This window comes from Cetorhinus maximus, chromosome 17 (assembly GCF_964194155.1).
Source record: "Cetorhinus maximus chromosome 17, sCetMax3.hap1.1, whole genome shotgun sequence".
Classification (NCBI taxonomy): domain Eukaryota; kingdom Metazoa; phylum Chordata; class Chondrichthyes; order Lamniformes; family Cetorhinidae; genus Cetorhinus; species Cetorhinus maximus.
Window position 1 is genome coordinate 75,336,847 of NC_135895.1, and position 19,918 is coordinate 75,356,764.

General features: G+C 52.4%; 1 gene segment (V, D, J or C); it reads left to right on the forward strand.

The window, feature by feature from the left end:
- The first annotated feature begins 490 nt into the window (after positions 1 to 490).
- On the forward strand, positions 491 to 7,059 carry LOC144692523 (Ig kappa chain V region Mem5-like). The segment is given in 4 exon segments: positions 491 to 584; positions 771 to 1,072; positions 2,081 to 2,126; positions 6,047 to 7,059. Coding segments are annotated over 4 exon segments (726 nt in total).
- The last annotated feature ends 12,859 nt before the right edge of the window (positions 7,060 to 19,918 follow it).

The window sequence follows — 19,918 nt, forward strand, 5'->3', positions numbered from 1 at the left end:
GGGAGAGCCAGAGAGTGACGGACAGAGAGAGGGAGAGAGAGACAGAGAGTGATGGAGAGATACTGAGAGAGGGAACGAGAGACAGAGAGTGACGGACAGAGGGAGGGAGAGAGAGACAGAGTGACGGACAGAGGGAGGGAGAGAGAGTGATGGACAGGCACAGAGAGAGACAGAGAGTGATGGACAGATATTGAGAGAGAGGGAGAGAGAGAGAGTGACGGACAGAAACTGAGAGAGACAGAGAATGACGGACAGGCACTGAGAGAGAGAGAGAGAGAAAGAGACAGAGAGTGACTGACAGGCACTGAGAGAGAGAGAGAGAGAGACAGACAGAGAGTGATGGACAGATACTGAGAGAGGCAGAAGGAGGGAGTTGAAGAGGAAGTGATTGGTGCTGACGTGGTTTTCTATGGGTGATACCATTTACATACTGAGGAACAGCCAGTGAGACTCTGACAGGCTGCAGCTTTATAAAGCTGAGCACAGTGAAGGGAGAGTTTATCAGTGACCAGGCACAGGGACAGGAGCAGACACCATGATTTCAGCCATCCAGCTCATCTGGCCTCTGGCATTCTGCATCGCAGGTACAAATCTCTCGCCTTCCACCGTGAATATTTTCCTGCTCTCCATTTCCATCCAATTCGACTGACTTGTGATTGAAGGGAAAATGCTGAAAGCAGAGGAACGGTCACTGTCTCTAACAATATCTCATTTTACAGGCTCTTTGTGTGACAGTTCTTACTTCACTCTGTTTCTCTATTACCCCTCAGGTATCAGTGGGGACATCACAATGACCCAGTCTCCCCCGGTGCTGTCAGTGAGCCTGGGCCAGACCGCCACCATCACCTGTACGGCCAGTCAGTCTGTTAGCAGCTATGTTGCTTGGTACCAGCAGCGAGAAGGACAGAAACCCACTCTCCTGATCTATGATGCAACAAACCGATTCACAGGAACATCGGAGCGATTCACCGGCAGTGGATCTGGCACTCAATTCACCCTGACAATCAGCAATGTACAGAATGAGGATGTCGCTGATTATTACTGTCAGCAGCGTCAAAGCAACCCCTACACAGTGATACAGAGCCTTACAAAAACCTCAATACACACAGCCCCACCTCCTGTACTGACACATCCCACAGTTATATAGAATATATAATAATGGACACACAGTCCCACCTCCTGTACTGACACATCCCACAGTTATATAGAATATATAATAATGGACACACAGTCCCACCTCCTGTACTGACACATCCCACAGTTATATAGAATATATAATAATGGACACACAGTCCCACCTCCTGTACTGACACATCCCACAGTTATATAGAATATATAATAATGGACACACAGTCCCACCTCCTGTACTAACACATCCCACAGTTATATAGAATATATAATGGACACACAGTCCCACCTCCTGTACTGACACATCCCACAGTTATATAGAATATATAATAATGGACACACAGTCCCACCTCCTGTACTGACACATCCCACAGTTATATAGAATATATAATAATGGACACACAGTCCCACCTCCTGTACTGACACATCCCACAGTTATATAGAATATATAATAATGGACACACAGTCCCACCTCCTGTACTGACACATCCCACAGTTATATAGAATATATAATAATGGACACACAGTCCCACCTCCTGTACTGACACATCCCACAGTTATATAGAATATATAATAATGGACACACAGTCCCACCTCCTGTACTGACACATCCCACAGTTATATAGAATATATAATGATGGCCACTTTACTTCTTACCTTCCATGTCCACATGTGAAGAGCAGCTGAAAGATTTATCATATAAAATTGGGATTCTCAACTCTCCCAACAAAAAAAAGACATTGAGAGGAAGAGAGAGGGTGAGAGTGAGTTAAAGGTGAGTGTGAGTGAGAGACAGGGAGAGGGTGAGAGTGAGTTAAAGGTGAGTGTGAGTGAGAGACAGGGAGAGGGTGAGAGTGAGTTAAAGGTGAGTGTGAGTGAGAGACAGGGAGAGGGTGAGAGTGACTGAGTTAAGCAGAGAGCAGAGGTTTTTGTACAGCCCCTGCACTGGAAGCTCTCAGTGTGGGTTACGTTCGCTAAAGGAACCAAGCTCAGACTGAGTAAGTAAACCCCAATCCTCCCTTATTAACCCTTTCAATACGAAACTTTCTCAAACACTAATGCTGAATAGTTGAAGGTGTTAGTGAGGAGCTGCAGTGAATGAAATGGTTCAGTGAACAACACTGTGTATAACAGGGTGCCCAGCTGTATTTCTTTCATTACATTCCCCCCTTTAAGCAGCAAGATATAAATAACCAACTTTTACCCACCGTCTCGAGGAGATCTGGACGTTTGCAGACTGTGCTGACATTGCTGCACCATGGAGTGAAATCACTCACTAGACTCCTGTCAGTCTCAGTGTGACAGACACGGGCAGAGTTTGATATGAGCTCTGGCTCCCTCTCACAGTCTCTGATATAACTGATCACAGCACCAGCACAGTGAGACACCGAGGTCCCACCTCCCCCAGCTTGAACTCTGCTCTCTCCACTCCCTGGTTATCTCTTGGCAAAGTTCTGATGACAAACAGGTAGAGCAGGGCCCACAATCCAGTGGCTTCAGTGTTCCAGGGTTTCGGGGAGACTCTCCGTTTCCCCCGAATGTTTAAATGTCACCCTCTAGACTCCAGGCCTCCTGGAATCTGCTCTCCATCTCTCTCCTGAAGACACTGTCTCTGACTGGGGAACAGCTCCACCCTCCCCAAGTGGGCTCATTCCTCCAAGTGTGAGCCGGGAGGGTGAACATGATGGGCTATTGGACCGTGAGGTGTTGGCCTTGCCTCAGTGGGTAGCACCCGCCCCTCAGAGTCACAATGTTGTGGGTTCAAATCCCACTTCAGAGACTTGAGCACATAATCCAGGCTGAGACTCCAGTGCAGTATTGAGGGAGGGCTGCACTGTCAGAGGAGCCGTCTTTCAGATGAGACAAACTGAGGTCTGCCCTCTCAGGGGGATGTCAAATATCCCACGGCGCTTTGAGAACACGAGCAGGGGAGTTCCCTCCCGGATTCCTGGACAATGTTTATCCCTCAATCTACATCACTACACATTTGATTATCTGGCCATTGTTGATCTGCTATCTGGGATCTTGCTGTGCACAGTTGGCTGTGGAACACTCTGGGACATTCTGAGGTGGTGACATGCGCCATTGAAATGCAAGCCTTTCTTTGAATTTGGAGATTCCTGATGTTGACCCTGTGAGGTGCCATTGACCTCACACTGACCCTGTCTGACCCCCGGACTCTGAAACAAATTAAGCCTCACCCTTGACGTGGCCCCAGTGTTGGCCGGCAAGGTTTTGAATGAAACCTAGAACCTTCTATACCCAAAGCTGTTTTTAAAATATCTTGCCCTTTTCCCTGGGATCCCATGAGTTTTTAATTTTCTGACCAGTCTGTCATGTGGAACCTTGTCAGAAGTCTTGCTAAAATCCGCATAGACCACGTCAAACTCGCTCCCATCATCAATCCTCCTTGTTACCCCCACTAAAAACTCAAGCAAGTTAGTCAGACACAGCTTTCCCTTAACAAGTCCATGTTGACTGTCCTTGGTCGTATCTTTCTCAAAGATGATTAAAATGTCCCTCAGAATATTTTCCAACAATTAATATTTCCTCTCTCACTATGGCCGGAATTTTCTGGCCCCATTGGTGTCAGGTGTCATGGTGAGCAGTGGGAATAATATGGTGAGACAGCCAAAAATCTGAAACTGATGGCTCTCCTGCGGCCAGAGCGGGGGTAAAGGACATCAGGTTGGGCCTCCACAGTGTCCAGAAGGCATCCCAGGAATGCATCACTGAATCGGGGGTTGCACTCTGCTTGGCTTTTGGGGCCATGTCTTCACCGGAGCAGCCCCGGGCTGCAAGCATTGAGAAGTGTGCGCACGGATGTAGTTTAAATATGGTGTCCAGCTTCTTCAGTGTTGTTGGAGCTGCACTCATCCAGACAAGTGGAGAGCACTCCAACAAATTCCTGACTTGTGCTTTGTAGATGGTGGACAGGCTTTGGAGAGTCAGGAGGTGAGTTACTCGTCACACGATTCCTAGCCTCTGACTTGCTCTTGTAGCCACAGTATTTATATGGCTAGTCCACTTCAGTTTCTGCTCAATGCTAACCCCCAGGATGTTGATAGTGGGGGATTCAGTGATGGTAATGCCATTGAACATCAAGGGGCGATGGTTGGATTCTCTCTTGTTGGAGATGCTCATTTTCTGGCACTTGTGTGGCAAGTATGTTACTTGCCACTTGTCAGCCCAAGCCTGGATATTGTTCAGGTCTTGCTGCATTTGGACAGGGACTGCTTCAGTATCTGAGGAGTCATGAATGATGCTGAACATTGTGCAATCATCAGTGAACAGACCGACTTCTGACCTTATGATGGAAGGAAGATCATTGATGAAGTAGCTGAAGATGGTTGGGCCGAGGACACTACCCTGAGGAACTCCTGCAGTGATGTCCTGGAGCTGAGATGACTGACCTCCAACAACCACAACCATCTTCTTTTGTGCTAGGTATGACTCCAACCCACAGAGAGTTTTCCCCCTGATTCCCTTTGACTCCAGTTTTGCTCGGGTTCCTTGACGCCACACTCAGTCAAATACGGCCTTGATATCAATGACAGTCGGTCTCTCCTCACCTCGGGAGTTCAGCTCCACTGTCCATGTCTGAACTAAGGCTGTAATGAGGTCAGGAGCTGAGTGGCCCTGGCAGAACCCAAACTGGGCCTCAGTGAGCAGGTTATTGCTGAGCAAGTGCCATTTGATAGCACAGTTGATGACCCCTTCCATCACTTTACTGATGTTGGAGAGTAGACTGATGGGGCGGTAATTGGCCAGGTTGGATTTGTCCTGCTTTTTGTGTACATGACATACCTGTGCAATTTTCCAGGTGTTGCTGTGTGCCACACAGCAATGTGGTTGGCTCTTAACTGCCCTCTGAAGTGGCCCAGCCCCCACTCAGTTGTTAGAAACTGCGACAAAGTCACTAAAAAGGAATGAAACCGGATGGACCACCCGGCATCGACCTAGGCACCGGAAACAACAATGGCAAACTCAGCCCCATTGACCCTGCAAAGTCCCCCTTACTAACATCTGGAGGCTAGTGCCAAAATTGGGAGAACTGTTTCACAGACTAGTCAAGCAACAGCCTGACAGAGTCATCCTCACAGAATCATACCTTACAGATAATGTCCCAGACTCCACCATCACCGTCCCCGGGTATGTCCTGTCCCACCGGCAGGACAGACCCAGCAGAGGTGGCAAACAGTGGTATACAGTCAGTGGGGAGTTGCTGTGGGAGTCCTCAAAATCAACTCCGGACCCCATGAAGTCTCATGGAATCAGGTCAAACATGGGGAAGGAAACCTCCTCCTGATTACCATGTACCGCCCTCCCTCAGTTGATGAATCAGTGCTCCTCCATGTTGAACACCGCTCGGAGGAAAGACTGAGAGTGGCAAGGTCACAGGGGATGTAAAAAAATCTTTCTCCCACACGCCATTGCCCTTTGTGCAAATCTGGGAGAATTCCGCACTATTTATATCCCATCAAATATTTCACAATTCTCCTCCATGAAAACCTCCCACTGCTCTGACACTGATTTACCTTCAAGTTGCTGTTTCCTGTCCATTTTGGCAAATCGCAGCTTAGTTAAATTGGCCTTTCCCTAATTTACAACTTTTGCACTTGGTCTATCTTTATCCTTTTCCGTAACTGCTCTAAATCTAACTGAATTATGATCACTATTGCCCAGATACTCTCCCACTGATACACCTTCCACCTACCCAGATTCATTCCCTGAAATTGTCTAAAACTGCCCCTTCTCATGTTGGGTTTGTTACGTTCTGGCTAAAAGAATTCACCTGGATGGATTATAAGAATTTTACATCATCAATACATTTACACAGATCTGATCCCAGTTAATATTTGGGAAGTTGAAATTCATTATAATGCCAGTGATTAAACTTCCTTCTCTTCTCTTTCAGGCAGAGAGAAGTCACAACCCACACTGACCCTGCTGCCCCCCTCCCCGGAGGAGGTCAAGACCAAGGGCACTGCCACCCTGGTGTGCCTTGCCAATCACTTCTATCCCGATGAGGTGAAGCTGGAGTGGAAGAAGGACGGTGCAGCCATTTTGGACGGGGTTCAGACCAGCAACTACCTGCGAGCTTCGGACAGCACCTACAGCGTCAGCAGCCTGCTGACCCTCTCTGGCTCCGGCTGGGAGTCCAACGCCCGCTTCTCCTGTGTCGTCACCCACGAGAGCCTCTCCTCTCCCCTCAGCAAGAGCATCAGGAGATCAGAATGTGCGTAGAGTGTTAGAGACAGTCCACAGAGGAGACACAACTTTAAATAGAACAGGGGTGAGCTGGGAGGGTAAAGGTCATTGTCAGCACCGAATTACAACTCTGTTCCTTCTCGGGACCGGCTCTGAGACACTTCTGAGGGTCAGGGGTTAAGGCACGTTATTGGGACAGTGTAGAGGGAGCTTCACTCCGTATCTAACCCTGTGCTGTACCTGTCCTGGGAGTGTTTGATGGGGACAGTGTAGAGGGAGCTTTACTCTGTATCTAACCCCGTGCTGTACCTGCCCTGGGAGTGTTTGATGGGGACAGTGTAGAGGGATCTTTACTCTGTATCTAATCCCGTGCTGTACCTGCCCTGGCAGTGTTTGCTGGGACAGTTTAATCTCGTGATGCTAAGTAAAACCTCTCTAAGATGCTGAAGACTGTCAGCTGTACAAAAATAATGTGACCCTCCGAAGTGTCTGCTTCAGTAAACCAGACCCCTTCCTGCTCACCATGCAGTTACAATTTAAGGTTTAGTCACTGTTTAAAGGGACAGGATTCTCATGTTCTTGAGAAAATCTCCACAAGTGTTTTAATAAACCTCCATTCTCCCTGTGAATTTCTCCAGCTTCCTCTGGCTGGGCTGTTTATTCAAGTCTTTTTTCTGTAAATGTCAATGTGTAAAAGGTAATAAACATTAAGAATATTCAGTCTCTGTCTGGTGAGTGCTTTGGAAATGTCCCACCTCCCCATCAGCTGATTGGCTGCATTTCAGCAAGTGATTGTCCTGATTGGCTGGTTGGCCTGTCAATCAATGACACTAACAGACGATTTGGTCCAAAGTCAATTATCAATCATTTTAAAATGATCAGTTTTATCTCGAATCTCTTGAATTTACAAGATTAAAAACAGAAAAGAAACTGGAAGTTGCTGGGATTAAATCATCACAATCACAATTCCCCAAACCATATTCACGACCTCCCCCGTGACCTTCCCATCTCACGTGGTCTCGCTACTCCCATAGTTTCAATCACAGATAAGACCATCTCTGATCACTTCCTTGTATCACTCCCCACCCACATCCCCCTTCCACAGCACAACCCTACCCCCTTCTGTATCCATCCCTGGAAAAACCTATTCCCCAATTCACTTACAACTGCACTTTCAAATTCCCAACGATCTCGTCTCTGGCCCTCCGATCACCACAACATTTCTGCAGCGACTGATTTACTCAACCTCACCCTCACCTCCACCTTTCATATCCTAGTCCCCAATAAAACTATTCCTCTCCCTCACCCTGGCCCTTCCCCCTGCTACAACCCTCATCTCCACTCACTTAATCCAAGGGAGGCAGACTTGAAACTGGTTTATCCATCACCGCCAGATCTGGCTGGAGCGCTCCAAACACTCCCGGCTCCTCCTCTCATCTGCTAAAACTGTCCCTGCTCCATTACCTCTGGTGTCCCCCAAGGATCGATCCTTGGCCCCTCCTATTTCTCATCTACATGCTGCCCCTCGGACACATCATCCGAAACCATAGCGTTAGTTTTCACATGTACGCTGAAGACCCCCAGCTCTACCTCACCACCACCTCTCGCAACTCCTCCACTGTTGCTAAATTATCAGACTGCTTATCCCACATCCCGTACTGGATGAACAGGAATTCCTACAATTAAATATTGGGAAGACTGAAGCCATTGTTTTCAGTCCCCACTCCAAACTCTGTTCTCTAACTCCTGACTCCATCCCTCTCCCCAGTAACAGTCTGAGATTAAACCCGTCTGTTCACAACCTTGGGGTCACATCTGACCCTGAGATGAGCTTCCGATCTCATATTCGTCACATCACTAAGAGCGCCTATTTCCACCTCCATAACATCGCTCAACCTCACCCCAGTCTCAGCTCATCAGCTGCTGAAGCCCTCACCCATGCCTTCGTTTCCCCTGGAAGTGACTATTCCATTACACTCCTGGCTGCTCTCCTACATTCTACCCTCCGTAAACTTGGGGTCATCCAAAACTCTGCTGCCCGTGTCCTAACTCACATCGAGTCCCGTTCCCCTGTCACCCCTGTGCTCACTGACCGACATTGGTCCTTGATCTCTTGGTCAAGCAACTTCCTGATTTTACAATTCCCATCCTTGTTTTCAATTCCATCCATTACCCCGCCCCTCCCTTTCTCTGGAATCTCCTCCAGCCCTACAACCCTCCGAGATATCTGCGCTCCTCTAATCCTGGCCTCTGGTGGATTCCTAATCAGAATCGCTCCACCATTGGTGGCCGTGCCTTCAGCTGCCTGGGCCCCAAGCTCTGGAATTCCCTCCCTACACCTCTCCCCGTCTCTCCCTCACTTTCCTCCTTTAAGACACTCCTTAAAGTCAACATCTTTGGCCATGCTTTTGGACGTCTGATCCATTGGCCCAGAACTTCCGATCACCGGTACCCCGGAGGCACAGGCCAAAGTGCACTGGGGAACCCCTCAGAATTCCCTACACACTGACTACAAGGGAATTATGCAGGAAGTCTGAACTTCCGATGGGAAATTACCCAGCGCCTGGAACCCTCTGAAACTCTGACTTAAAGCCCGGAGACTTCCGATCATTCCAACTTTCTGATTGGAAATGTTACCCGGGAAACGTTAGGAGGATTAAAACCAGTTCTAACTCCTGAGTAACTAGACGACTAAAACCCCCAAACCCCAAATATACCCGGGACTACCCCCTCCCCTACCCACCTGTCGCGATGAACACCCCTGGTCCCCAATGACACCCGACCCGAACACCACCCCGAATGCCCCTCCAGTTTACACCCGACCTTCCCAATAGTCCCCTGAGAGCCAAGTACCCTCCAACCACCATAACAACACCCCATCCCCGACACACCCTATCCACTCACCCCCCACCTGCCACCCTAACCACTTGTCCACTTACCTGATACTCTACCCCCTCGCCCACCTGCCTGACAACCTACCCCCTCACCCACTTACCTGACACCCTACCCCCTCACCCAATTACCTGACAATCTAACCCCTCGCCCACTTTGCTGACACCCTACTTCCTCACAAACTTACTTGACATCTACCCCCTCACCAACTTAAATGACACTCTGCCCCCTCACCCACTTACCTGCCACTCTACCCCCTCGCCCAATTGCCTGACACTCTACTCACTCACCCACTTGCCTGCCAAACTGCCACCTGGCCAACATACCTGCCACCATACCCCTTCGCCAACTTACCTGCCACACTACCCCCTCACCCACTTACCCGCCACTCTATCCCCTCATCCTATTGCCTGACATCCTACCCACTCACCCACTTGCCTGACACTCTACCCCCTCACCCACTTGCCGGGCATTCTACCCTCTCACCTACTAACCTGCCACTCTACACCCTCACCTACTTACCTGCCACTACAACCCCTCACCCACTTGCTTGACACCCTACCCCCTCGCCCACTTACCTTCCACTCAACCCCCTCGCCCTTTTGCCTAACACTCTCCCCCCTCCCCCATTTACCTGCTACTCTACCCCCTCACAGACTAACCTGACACTCTACGCCCTCACCCATTTACCTGACAATCTGCCCCCTCACAAAATTACCTGCCACCCAAACCTCTCACCCACTTACCTGCCACCCTACCCCCTCCCCCATTTACCTGACAGTCTAACCCCTCACCTAAACGCTTGACATTCTACCCACTAAACCCACCTACCTGACAATATACCCCCTCACCCACTTTCCTGCTACCCTACCCCCTTGCCCACTTACTTGCCACCCAACCCCCTCACCCAATTATCTGACAAGCTACATTCTCGCCCACTTGTCTGACACCCTAAACACCCACCCGCTTACCTGACACTCTACCCCCTCCCCCACTTACCTGACACCCTACCCACTCACCCACTTATCTGACACTCTAACCCATCACCCCCATGCATGACACTCTACCCACTCGCCCACTTACCTTCCACTCAAACCCCTCGCCCTTTTGCCTGACACTCTCCCCCCTCCCCCATTTACCTGCTACTCTACCCCCTCGCAGACTAACCTGACACTCTATGCCCTCACCCATTTACCTGGCAATCTGCCCCCTCACAAACTTACCTGCCACCCAACCCCCTCACCCACTTTCCTGCCACCCTACCCCTTTGCCCACTTACTTGCCACCGTACCCCCTCACCCCCTTATCTGACAAGCAACACCCTCGCCCACTTGTCTGACACCCTAACCACCCACCCACTTACCTGACACTCTACCCCCTCACCCACTTAACTGCCACTCTGCCCCCACACCCACTCACCTGACACTCTACGCCCTCACCCACTTAACTGCCACTCTGCCCCCACACCCACTTACCTGATACTCTACACACTCACCCACTTGCCTGCCATAATACCCACTCACCCACGTGCCTGCCACTCTACCCCCTCACCCAATTGACTGACACCCTACCTCCTCACCCACATGCCTGAAACCCTACCCCCTCACCCACTTACCTGACACAGTACCCCCTCAACTTAGCTCCTGACAATCTACACCCTTGCCCACTTGCCTGCCACACTACCCCCTCACCCATTTACCCGCCACTCTATCCCCTCATCCTATTGCCTGACATTCTACCCACCCACTCACTTGCCTGACACTCTACCCCCTCACCCACTTACCTGCCACCCCAATCTCTCAGCCACTTGCCTGCCACAATACCCCCTCATCCTATTGCCTGACATCCTACCCACCCACTCACTTATCTGACACTCTAACCCATCACCCCCATGCATGACACTCTACCCACTCACACACTTACCTTCCACTCAAACCCCTCGCCCTTTTGCCTGACACTCTCCCCCCTCCCCCATTTACCTGCTACTCTACCCCCTCGCAGACTAACCTGACACTCTATGCCCTCACCCATTTACCTGACAATCTGCCCCCTCACAAACTTACCTGCCACCCAACCCCCTCACCCACTTGCCTGACACACTACCCCCTTGCCCACTTACTTGCCACCCTACCCCCTCACCCACCTGTGTGACAAGCTGCACCCTCGCCCACTTGTCTGACACCCTAACCACCCACCCACTTACCTGACACTCTGCCCCCACACCGACTTACCTAACACTCTACCCACTCACAAACTTGCCTGCCATAATACCCACTCAACCACTTGCTTGCCACTCTACCCCCTCACCCAATCGAATGACACTCTACCTCCTCACCCACATGCCTGAAACCCTACCCCCTCACCCACTTACCTGACACAGTACCCCCTCAACTTAGCTCCTGACAATCTGCACCCTCGTCCACTTGCCTGACACCCTACCCCCTCACCCATTTACCTTACACACTACCCGCTCACCAATTGCCTGCCAACCCACACCCTCACCAAATTGCCTGCCACCCTAACCCTGACCCATTTACTTGACATTCTACCCCCTCACCCAATTACCTCACATTCTACCCGTCACCCACTTGCCTGACAACCCACCCACTCACACACTTTCTGACCCACTAACCCCTCACCCACTTGCCTGCCACCCTACCCACTCACCTACTAACCTGACACTCTACCACATCACGAACTTACCTGACCCACTACTCCCTCCCCAACTTGCCTGCCACAATTACCCTCACCCACTTGCGTTCCACCCTACCCCCTCACCCACTTACCTGACACTCAACCCCCTCACCCATTTGCATGCTACCCTACCCCTCACCCAATTACCTGACACTCTAACCCCTATCCCATTTGCCTGACATTGTACCCCCTCACGCATTTAACTGACACCCTAACCCATCACCCACTTTCCTGCCGCACCACCCCCTCAACCAATTGCCAGCAACCCTACACTCTCACCCACTTTCCTGACACTCTACACCCACACCCACTTGCTGACCACCCTACCCCCTCATCCACATGCCTGCCACCCTACCCCCTCACCCACTTGCCTGCCACCCAATTCCCTCACCCACTAACCTGATACGCTATCCCCTCACCCACTTGGCTGCCATGCGAAGCCCTCACCCACTTGCCTGACACTCTACACCCTCACCCAGTTACCTGACACTCTAACCCCTCACCCACTTTCCTGATACTCTACCCTCTCTACCATTTGCCTAACACTCTACCCCCTCACCCACTTACCTAACACTCTGCCCCCTCACCCACTTACCTAACACTCTGCCCCCTCACCCACTTACCTGACACTCTACCCCTTCACCCACTAACTTGACACTGTACCCCCAACCCAAATTCATGCCGCCCTACCCCCTCGCCTACTTATCAAGACACACTACCCCCTCACCCACTTGCCTCCCACCCTATCCCCTCGCCCATTTAACTGACACCCTACCCCCTCACCCACTTTCCTGCCACCCTACCCCCTCACCCACTTTCCTGCCAACCTACCCTCTCACCCACTGACCTCACAATCTACCCCCTCGCCCATGTGCCTGATACCCAACTTCCTCACACACTTTCTTGACATCTACCCCCTCTTCAACTTACCTGACACTCTACCCCCTCACCCACTTGCCTGACACTCTACCCCCTCAACTACTTACCTGACACTCTACCCCCTCACCCACTTGCCTGACACTCTACCCCCTCAACCACTTACCTGACAATCTGCCCCCTCAACCACTTACCTGCCACCCTACCCACTCACCCACTGGCCTACCACCCTACCCAAACCCCCTCCACATCTAAATGCTTGACACTCTACGCACCCACCCACCTACCTGACAATCTACCCCCTCGCACAATTGCCTGACACCCTGCCCACTCAGCCACTTACCTAACAATCTACGCCCTAACCCAATTACCTGACACTCTGCCCCCTTGCCCACATATCTGCCACTCTACCCACTCACCCACTTACCTGCCACTCTATTGCCTCGCCCACTTGATTGACACTATACCCCCTCACCCACTTGACTGCCAAAATACCCCCTCAACCTATTGCCTGACACCCTAACCGCTCACCCACTTGACTGCCACTCTATCGCCTCACCCACTTACCTGACACGCTAGCCCCTCACCCACTTACCTGACAATCTACCCCCTCACACACTTGCTTGTCACCCTACCCACTCACCCACTTACCTGACACACTTACACCTCACCCCCTTGCTTGCCACCCTATACCCTCACCCACTTTCCTGCCATGCTACACTCTCTCCAACTTGCCTGACACCCTACACCCTTACCCACTTGCCTGACACTCTACCCCCTCGCCCACTTGCCTGACACTCTACCCCCTCACCCACTTGCCTGCCACAATAACCCCTCAACCTATTGCCTGACACCCTACCCGCTCACCCATTTGACAGCCACTCTATCGCCTCACCCACTTACCTGACACGCTACCCCCTGACCCACTTACCTGACACTCTGCCCCTTCAGCCAGTTAACTGACAATCTACCCCCTCACCCACTTACCTGACACTCTACTCCCTCAACCAGTTAACTGACAATCTACACCCTCTCCAACTTACCTAACTCTCTTACCCCACACCCCCTCGCCTGCCACCCTACCCGCTCACCTACTTGCCCCCTATGCAATGCCCTCATACACTTGTCTGACACTCTACCCCCTCACCCACTTACCTGACACTCTACACACTCACCCACTAGCATGGCACTTTACCCCCTCGCCCACTTACCTGACACTCTAACCCCTCGCCCACTTACCTGACACTCTACCCCCTCACACAATTACCTCAAACTCTACCGTCACCCACTTGCCTGCCACCCTACCCCCTCACCCACTTTCTTGACACTCTACCCCCTCACCCACTTGTCTGCCACCCTACTCCCCTCGACGACATGCCTGCCATCGTACACCATCTCCCACTTGCCTGCCACCCTACCCCTCACCCACTTTCCTGACACTCTACCCCTTCACCCAATTACCTTACACTCTGCCCCCTCACCCACTTATCTGCCACGCTACCTCCTGGCCAACTTACGTGCCACCCTACCACCTCACCCACTTGCCCGACACAATACCCCCTCAACCTATTGCCTGACACCCTACCCGCACATCCACTTGCCGGCCACTCTACAATCTCACCCACTTGCCTGACACTCTACCCCCTCACCAAATTGACTTACACACGAACTCCTCAACCAAATGCCTGACACCCTACCCCCTCACCCACTTACCTGACACAGTACACCCTCACCTTAGTTCCTGACAATCTACCCCCTCACCCACTTGCCTGCCACCCCACCCCCTCACCAACTTCCCTGCCACCCTAACCCTGACCCATTTACCTGACACTCTACCCCCTCACCCACTTCCTGACACACTAGCCCCTCAACCACTTGCCTGCCATCCTACCCACTCAACCACTAACCTGACACTCTACTATCTCACACACTTACCTGACACACTACCCTGTATCCCACTTGCCTGGCATTGTACCCCCTCACCCACTTACCTGACACACTACCCTGTATCCCACTTGCCTGGCATTGTACCCCCTCACCCACTTACCTGACACACTACCCCCTCACCCACTTGCCTGCCACCATACCCCCTCACCCACTTGACAGCCACCCTACCTCCCACGCCCACTTGCCTGCTACCCTGTCCCCTCACACACTAACCTGACATGCTACCCCCTCACCCACATGCCTGACACTCTACCCCCTCACTCACTTTCCTGACACTCTACCCCTCACCAACTTACCTGATACTCTACCCCCTCACCCAATTACTTGACACTCAACCCCCTCGCAGACTAATCGGACATTCTAAGCCCTCACCCACTTGCTGCCCCATCCCCTCGCCCACTTACCTGCCATCCTAACCCCTCCCCATTTACCTGCCACATTATCCCCTCACCCACTTACTTGACACACTAACCCCTACCCCACTTGCCTGGCACTGTACACCCTCACCCACTTACCTGACACACTACCCCTCACCCACTTGCCTGCCACCATACCCCTTCAACCACTTGACAGCCACTCTACCCCCTCACCCACTTGACAGCCACCCTACCCCCTCACCCGCTTGACAGCCACTCTACCTCCCATGCCCACCTGCCTGCCACCCTACCCCCCCACCCACTTGACAGCCACTCTACCTCCCATGCCCACTTGCCTGACATTCTATCCCCTCACCCACTTGCCTGCCACCCTGCCCCTCACCCACTAACCTGACATGCTACCTCCTCACCCACTTACCTGATACTCTACCCCCTCACCCACTTACCTGATACTCTACCCCCTCGCCCAATTACCTGACACTCAACCCCCTCGCAGACTAATCTGACATTCTAAGCCCTCACCCACTTGCTGCCACCATCCCCTCACCCACTTACCGGCCATCCTAACCCTCCCCATTTACCTGCCACATTATCCCCTCACCCACTTACTTGCCATCCTAACGCCTCCCCCATTTACCTGACACTCTACACCCACACCTAAATGCTTGACACTCTACCCCCTCACCCACCTACCTGACAATCTACCCCCCAACCACTTTCCTGCCACCCTACCCATTTGCCAACTTACCTGCCACCCTACCCCCTCACCCACTTACCTGACACACTAACCGCTCAACAACTTGACAGCCACCCTACACCCTCACACACTATCCTGACACTCTACCACCTCACCCACTTGCTTGCCACCCTACCCCCTCACACATTTACCTGACACCCTTCTCCATTACCCACTTACCTGACACTCTACCCCCTCACCCACTTACCTGACACCCTACCCTCAGACACACTTGCATGAAACTCTACCCCCTCGCCCACTTACCTGACACTCTACCTCCTCGCCCACTTACCTGACACTCTGCCCCCTCAACCACTTAACTGGCACGCTGCCTCCTTACTCACTTGACTGACAATCTACCCCATCACCAACTTACCTAACTCTCTACCCCCCTCACTCACTTGCGTGACACTCTACTCCCTCAACCACTTACTTGACAGTCTAACCCCTCACCCGCAAACCTGCCGCCCTACCCCCTCGACTACTTATCGATACACTCTACCCCCTCACCCACTTACCTGACAATCTACCCCCTCACACATTTACCTGACACACTACCCCCTCACCCACTTGCCTCCCATGCAACGCCCTCACACACTTGTCTGGCACCCTACCCCCTCACCCACCTACCTGTCACTCGACACTCTCAAACACGAGCCTGACACTCTACCCCCTCACACACTTACCTCAAACTCTACTCCCTCACCCACTTACCAGCCATTCTACCCCCTCACCCACTTGCCTGACACCCTATCCCCGCACCCACTTTCTTGACACTCTAACCCCTCACCCAATTACTTGACAATCTATCCCCTCACACACTTGCCTGCCAACCTACCCACTCACCCACTTAGCTGACACTCTACCCCCTCGCCCACTTTCCTGATACTCAAACCTCTCTACCACTTGCCTGATACTCTGCCCTTTCACCCACTTACCTGACACTCTACTCCCACAACTACTTAACTGACACGCTACCCCCTCACTCAATTGCCTGACACGTTACACCCTCACTTACTTACTTGACAGTCTACCCCCTCGCCCACATACCTGCCGCCCTACCCCATCGCCTACTTATCGAGACACTCTACCTCCTCCCCAACTTACTTGACACTCTACCCACTCACCCACTTATCTGACACTCTACTCCCTCACCCACTTACCTGACAATCTACCCCCTCACACACTTGCTTGTCACCCTACCCACTCACCCACTTACCTGACACACTAACACCTCACCCCCTTGCTTGCCACCTATACCCTCACCCACTTTCCTGCCATGCTACGCCCTCTCCAACTTGCCTGACACCCTACACCCTAACCCACTTGCCTGACACTCTACCCCCTCGCCCACTTAACTGACACACTACCCCCTCACCCACTTTCCTGCCACCCTACCCCCTCACCCACTTACCTGCCATTCTATCACCTCGCCCACTTGCCTGACACTCTACACACCCACCCAATTGACTGACACCCTACCCCCTCACCCACTTGCCTGCCATGCCAAGCCTTCCCCAACTTGTCTGACACCCTACCCTCTCTCCTATTTGCCGGATGCCCTACCCCCTCACCCACCTACCTGACACTCTACACCCTCACTCACTTTCCTGCCACTCTACTCCCTCACCCAATCGACTGACACCCTATCTCCTCACCCACATGCCTGGCACCCTACACCCTCACCAACTTACCTGACACAGTACCCCCTCACCTTAGTTCCTGACAATCTACCCCATCGCCCATTTACCTGACACACTACCCTCTCATCCATTTATCTGACACACTACCCACTCACTCACTTACCTGCCACCTCACCCCCTCAACAACTTGCCTGCCACCCTAACCCTGACCCAATTACCTGACACTCTATCCCCTCACACACTTGCCTGACACCCTACTCACTCACCCACTTCCTGACCCACTACTCTTCACCCACTTGCCAGCCAACCTACCCACTCACCCACTTACCTGACACTCTACCACCTCACACAACTACCTGACAATCTACCCCCTCACCCATTTGCCTGACACTCTACCCACTCACCCAATTGACTGACACTCAACCTCCACACCCACTTGCCTGCCACACTACCGACTCACCCTATTGCCTGACACCCTACAACCTCACCCAATTGCCTGCCACTATACCCTCACACCCACTTGCCTGCATCTCTATCCCCTCAACCAATCGACTGACACCCTACCTCCTCATCCACATGCCTGACACCCTACCTCCTTACTCACTTACCTGACACAGTAACCCCTCGCCTTAGTTCCTGACCATCTACTCCCTTGCCCACTTGCCTGACACAGTACCCCCTCACCCATTTACGTGACACACTACCCCCTCACACACTCGCCTGCAAACCCATCCCTTCACCAACTTGCCTGCCACCATAACGCTGACTCATTTACCTGACACTCTACCAACTCACCCACTCTACCAACTCACCCTAACACTCTATCCCCTCACACACTTGCCAACATCCTAAATACTCACCCACTTCCTGACCCACTAATCCTCACACACTTGCCTGCCAACCTACACATTCACACACTTACCTGACACTCTACCACCTCACACAGCTACCTGACACTCTACCCCTTCACCCACTTGCCTGACACTTTACCCCCTCACCCACTTATCTGACAATCTATCCCCTCACACACTTGCCTGTCATCCTACCCCCTCATCCACTTACCTGACACACTAACACCTCACCTCCTTGCCTGCCACCCTACACTCTCACCCGCTTTCCTGCTATACTACGCCCTCTCCAATTTGCCTGACACCCAAACCCTTCTCCCATTTGCCTGATGCCCTATCCGCTCACCAACTTACCTGACACCCTACACCCCTACCCATTTGCCTGACAGTCTACCCCCTCGCCCACTTACCTAATACTCTGCCCCCTCACCCACTTTCCTGCTTCCCTACCCCCTCACCCACTTACCCGCCATTCTATCACCTCACCCACTTGCCTGACACTCTACCCCCTCACCCACTTACCTGCCACAATAACCCCTCAACCTATTACCTGACACCCTACCCCCTCATCCACTTGCCTGCCATGCTACGTCTTCACCAACTTGCCTGACACCCTACCCCCTCTCCCATTTGCCTGACACCCTACCCCCTCTCCCATTTGCCTGATGCCCTACCCCCTTGCCACTTTCCTGACACCCTACCCCCTCACCCACTTGCCTGCCACTCTACCCCCACTCCCACTTGCCTGCCACTCTACCCCCACTCCCACTTGCCTGCCACTCTCCCCCCTGACCCAATTGACTGACACCCTATCTCCTCACCCACATGCCTGACACCCTACTACCTCACCGACTTACCTGACACAGTACCCCCTCAACTTAGTTACTGACAATCTACCCCCTCCCCCACTTACCTGACACACTACCCACTCACTCACTTACCTGCCACCCCACCCCCTCAGCAACTTGCCTGCCACCCTAACTCTGACCCAATTACCTGACACTCTATCCCCTCACTCACTTACCTGCCACCCCACCCCCTCAGCAACTTGCCTGCCACCCTAACCCTGACCCAATTACCTGATACTCTATCCCCTCACACATTTGCCTGACACCCTGCCCATTCACCCACTTCCTGACCCACTACTCTTCACCCACTTACCAGCCAACCCACCCACTCACCCACTTACCTGACACTCTACCACCTCACACACTTGCCTGACACTCTACCCCCTCGCCCACTTGCCTGCAACTCTACCCCCTCAACCAATCGACTGACACCCTACCTCCTCACCCACATGCCTGACAACCTACCCCCTCCCCCACTTACCAGACACAGTACCCCCTCGCCTTAGTTCCTGACCATCTACCCCTTCGACCACTTACCTGACATTCTAACCCCTCACCCACTAAACTGACACTCTACCCCCTCATTCACTTACCTGATAATCTACCCGCTCACCCAATTGCCTGAAACTCTACCCCCTCACCCACTTACCTGACAACCTACCCCCTCACCCACTTACCTGATGCTCTACCCTCTCTGCCTCTTGCCGGACACACTGCC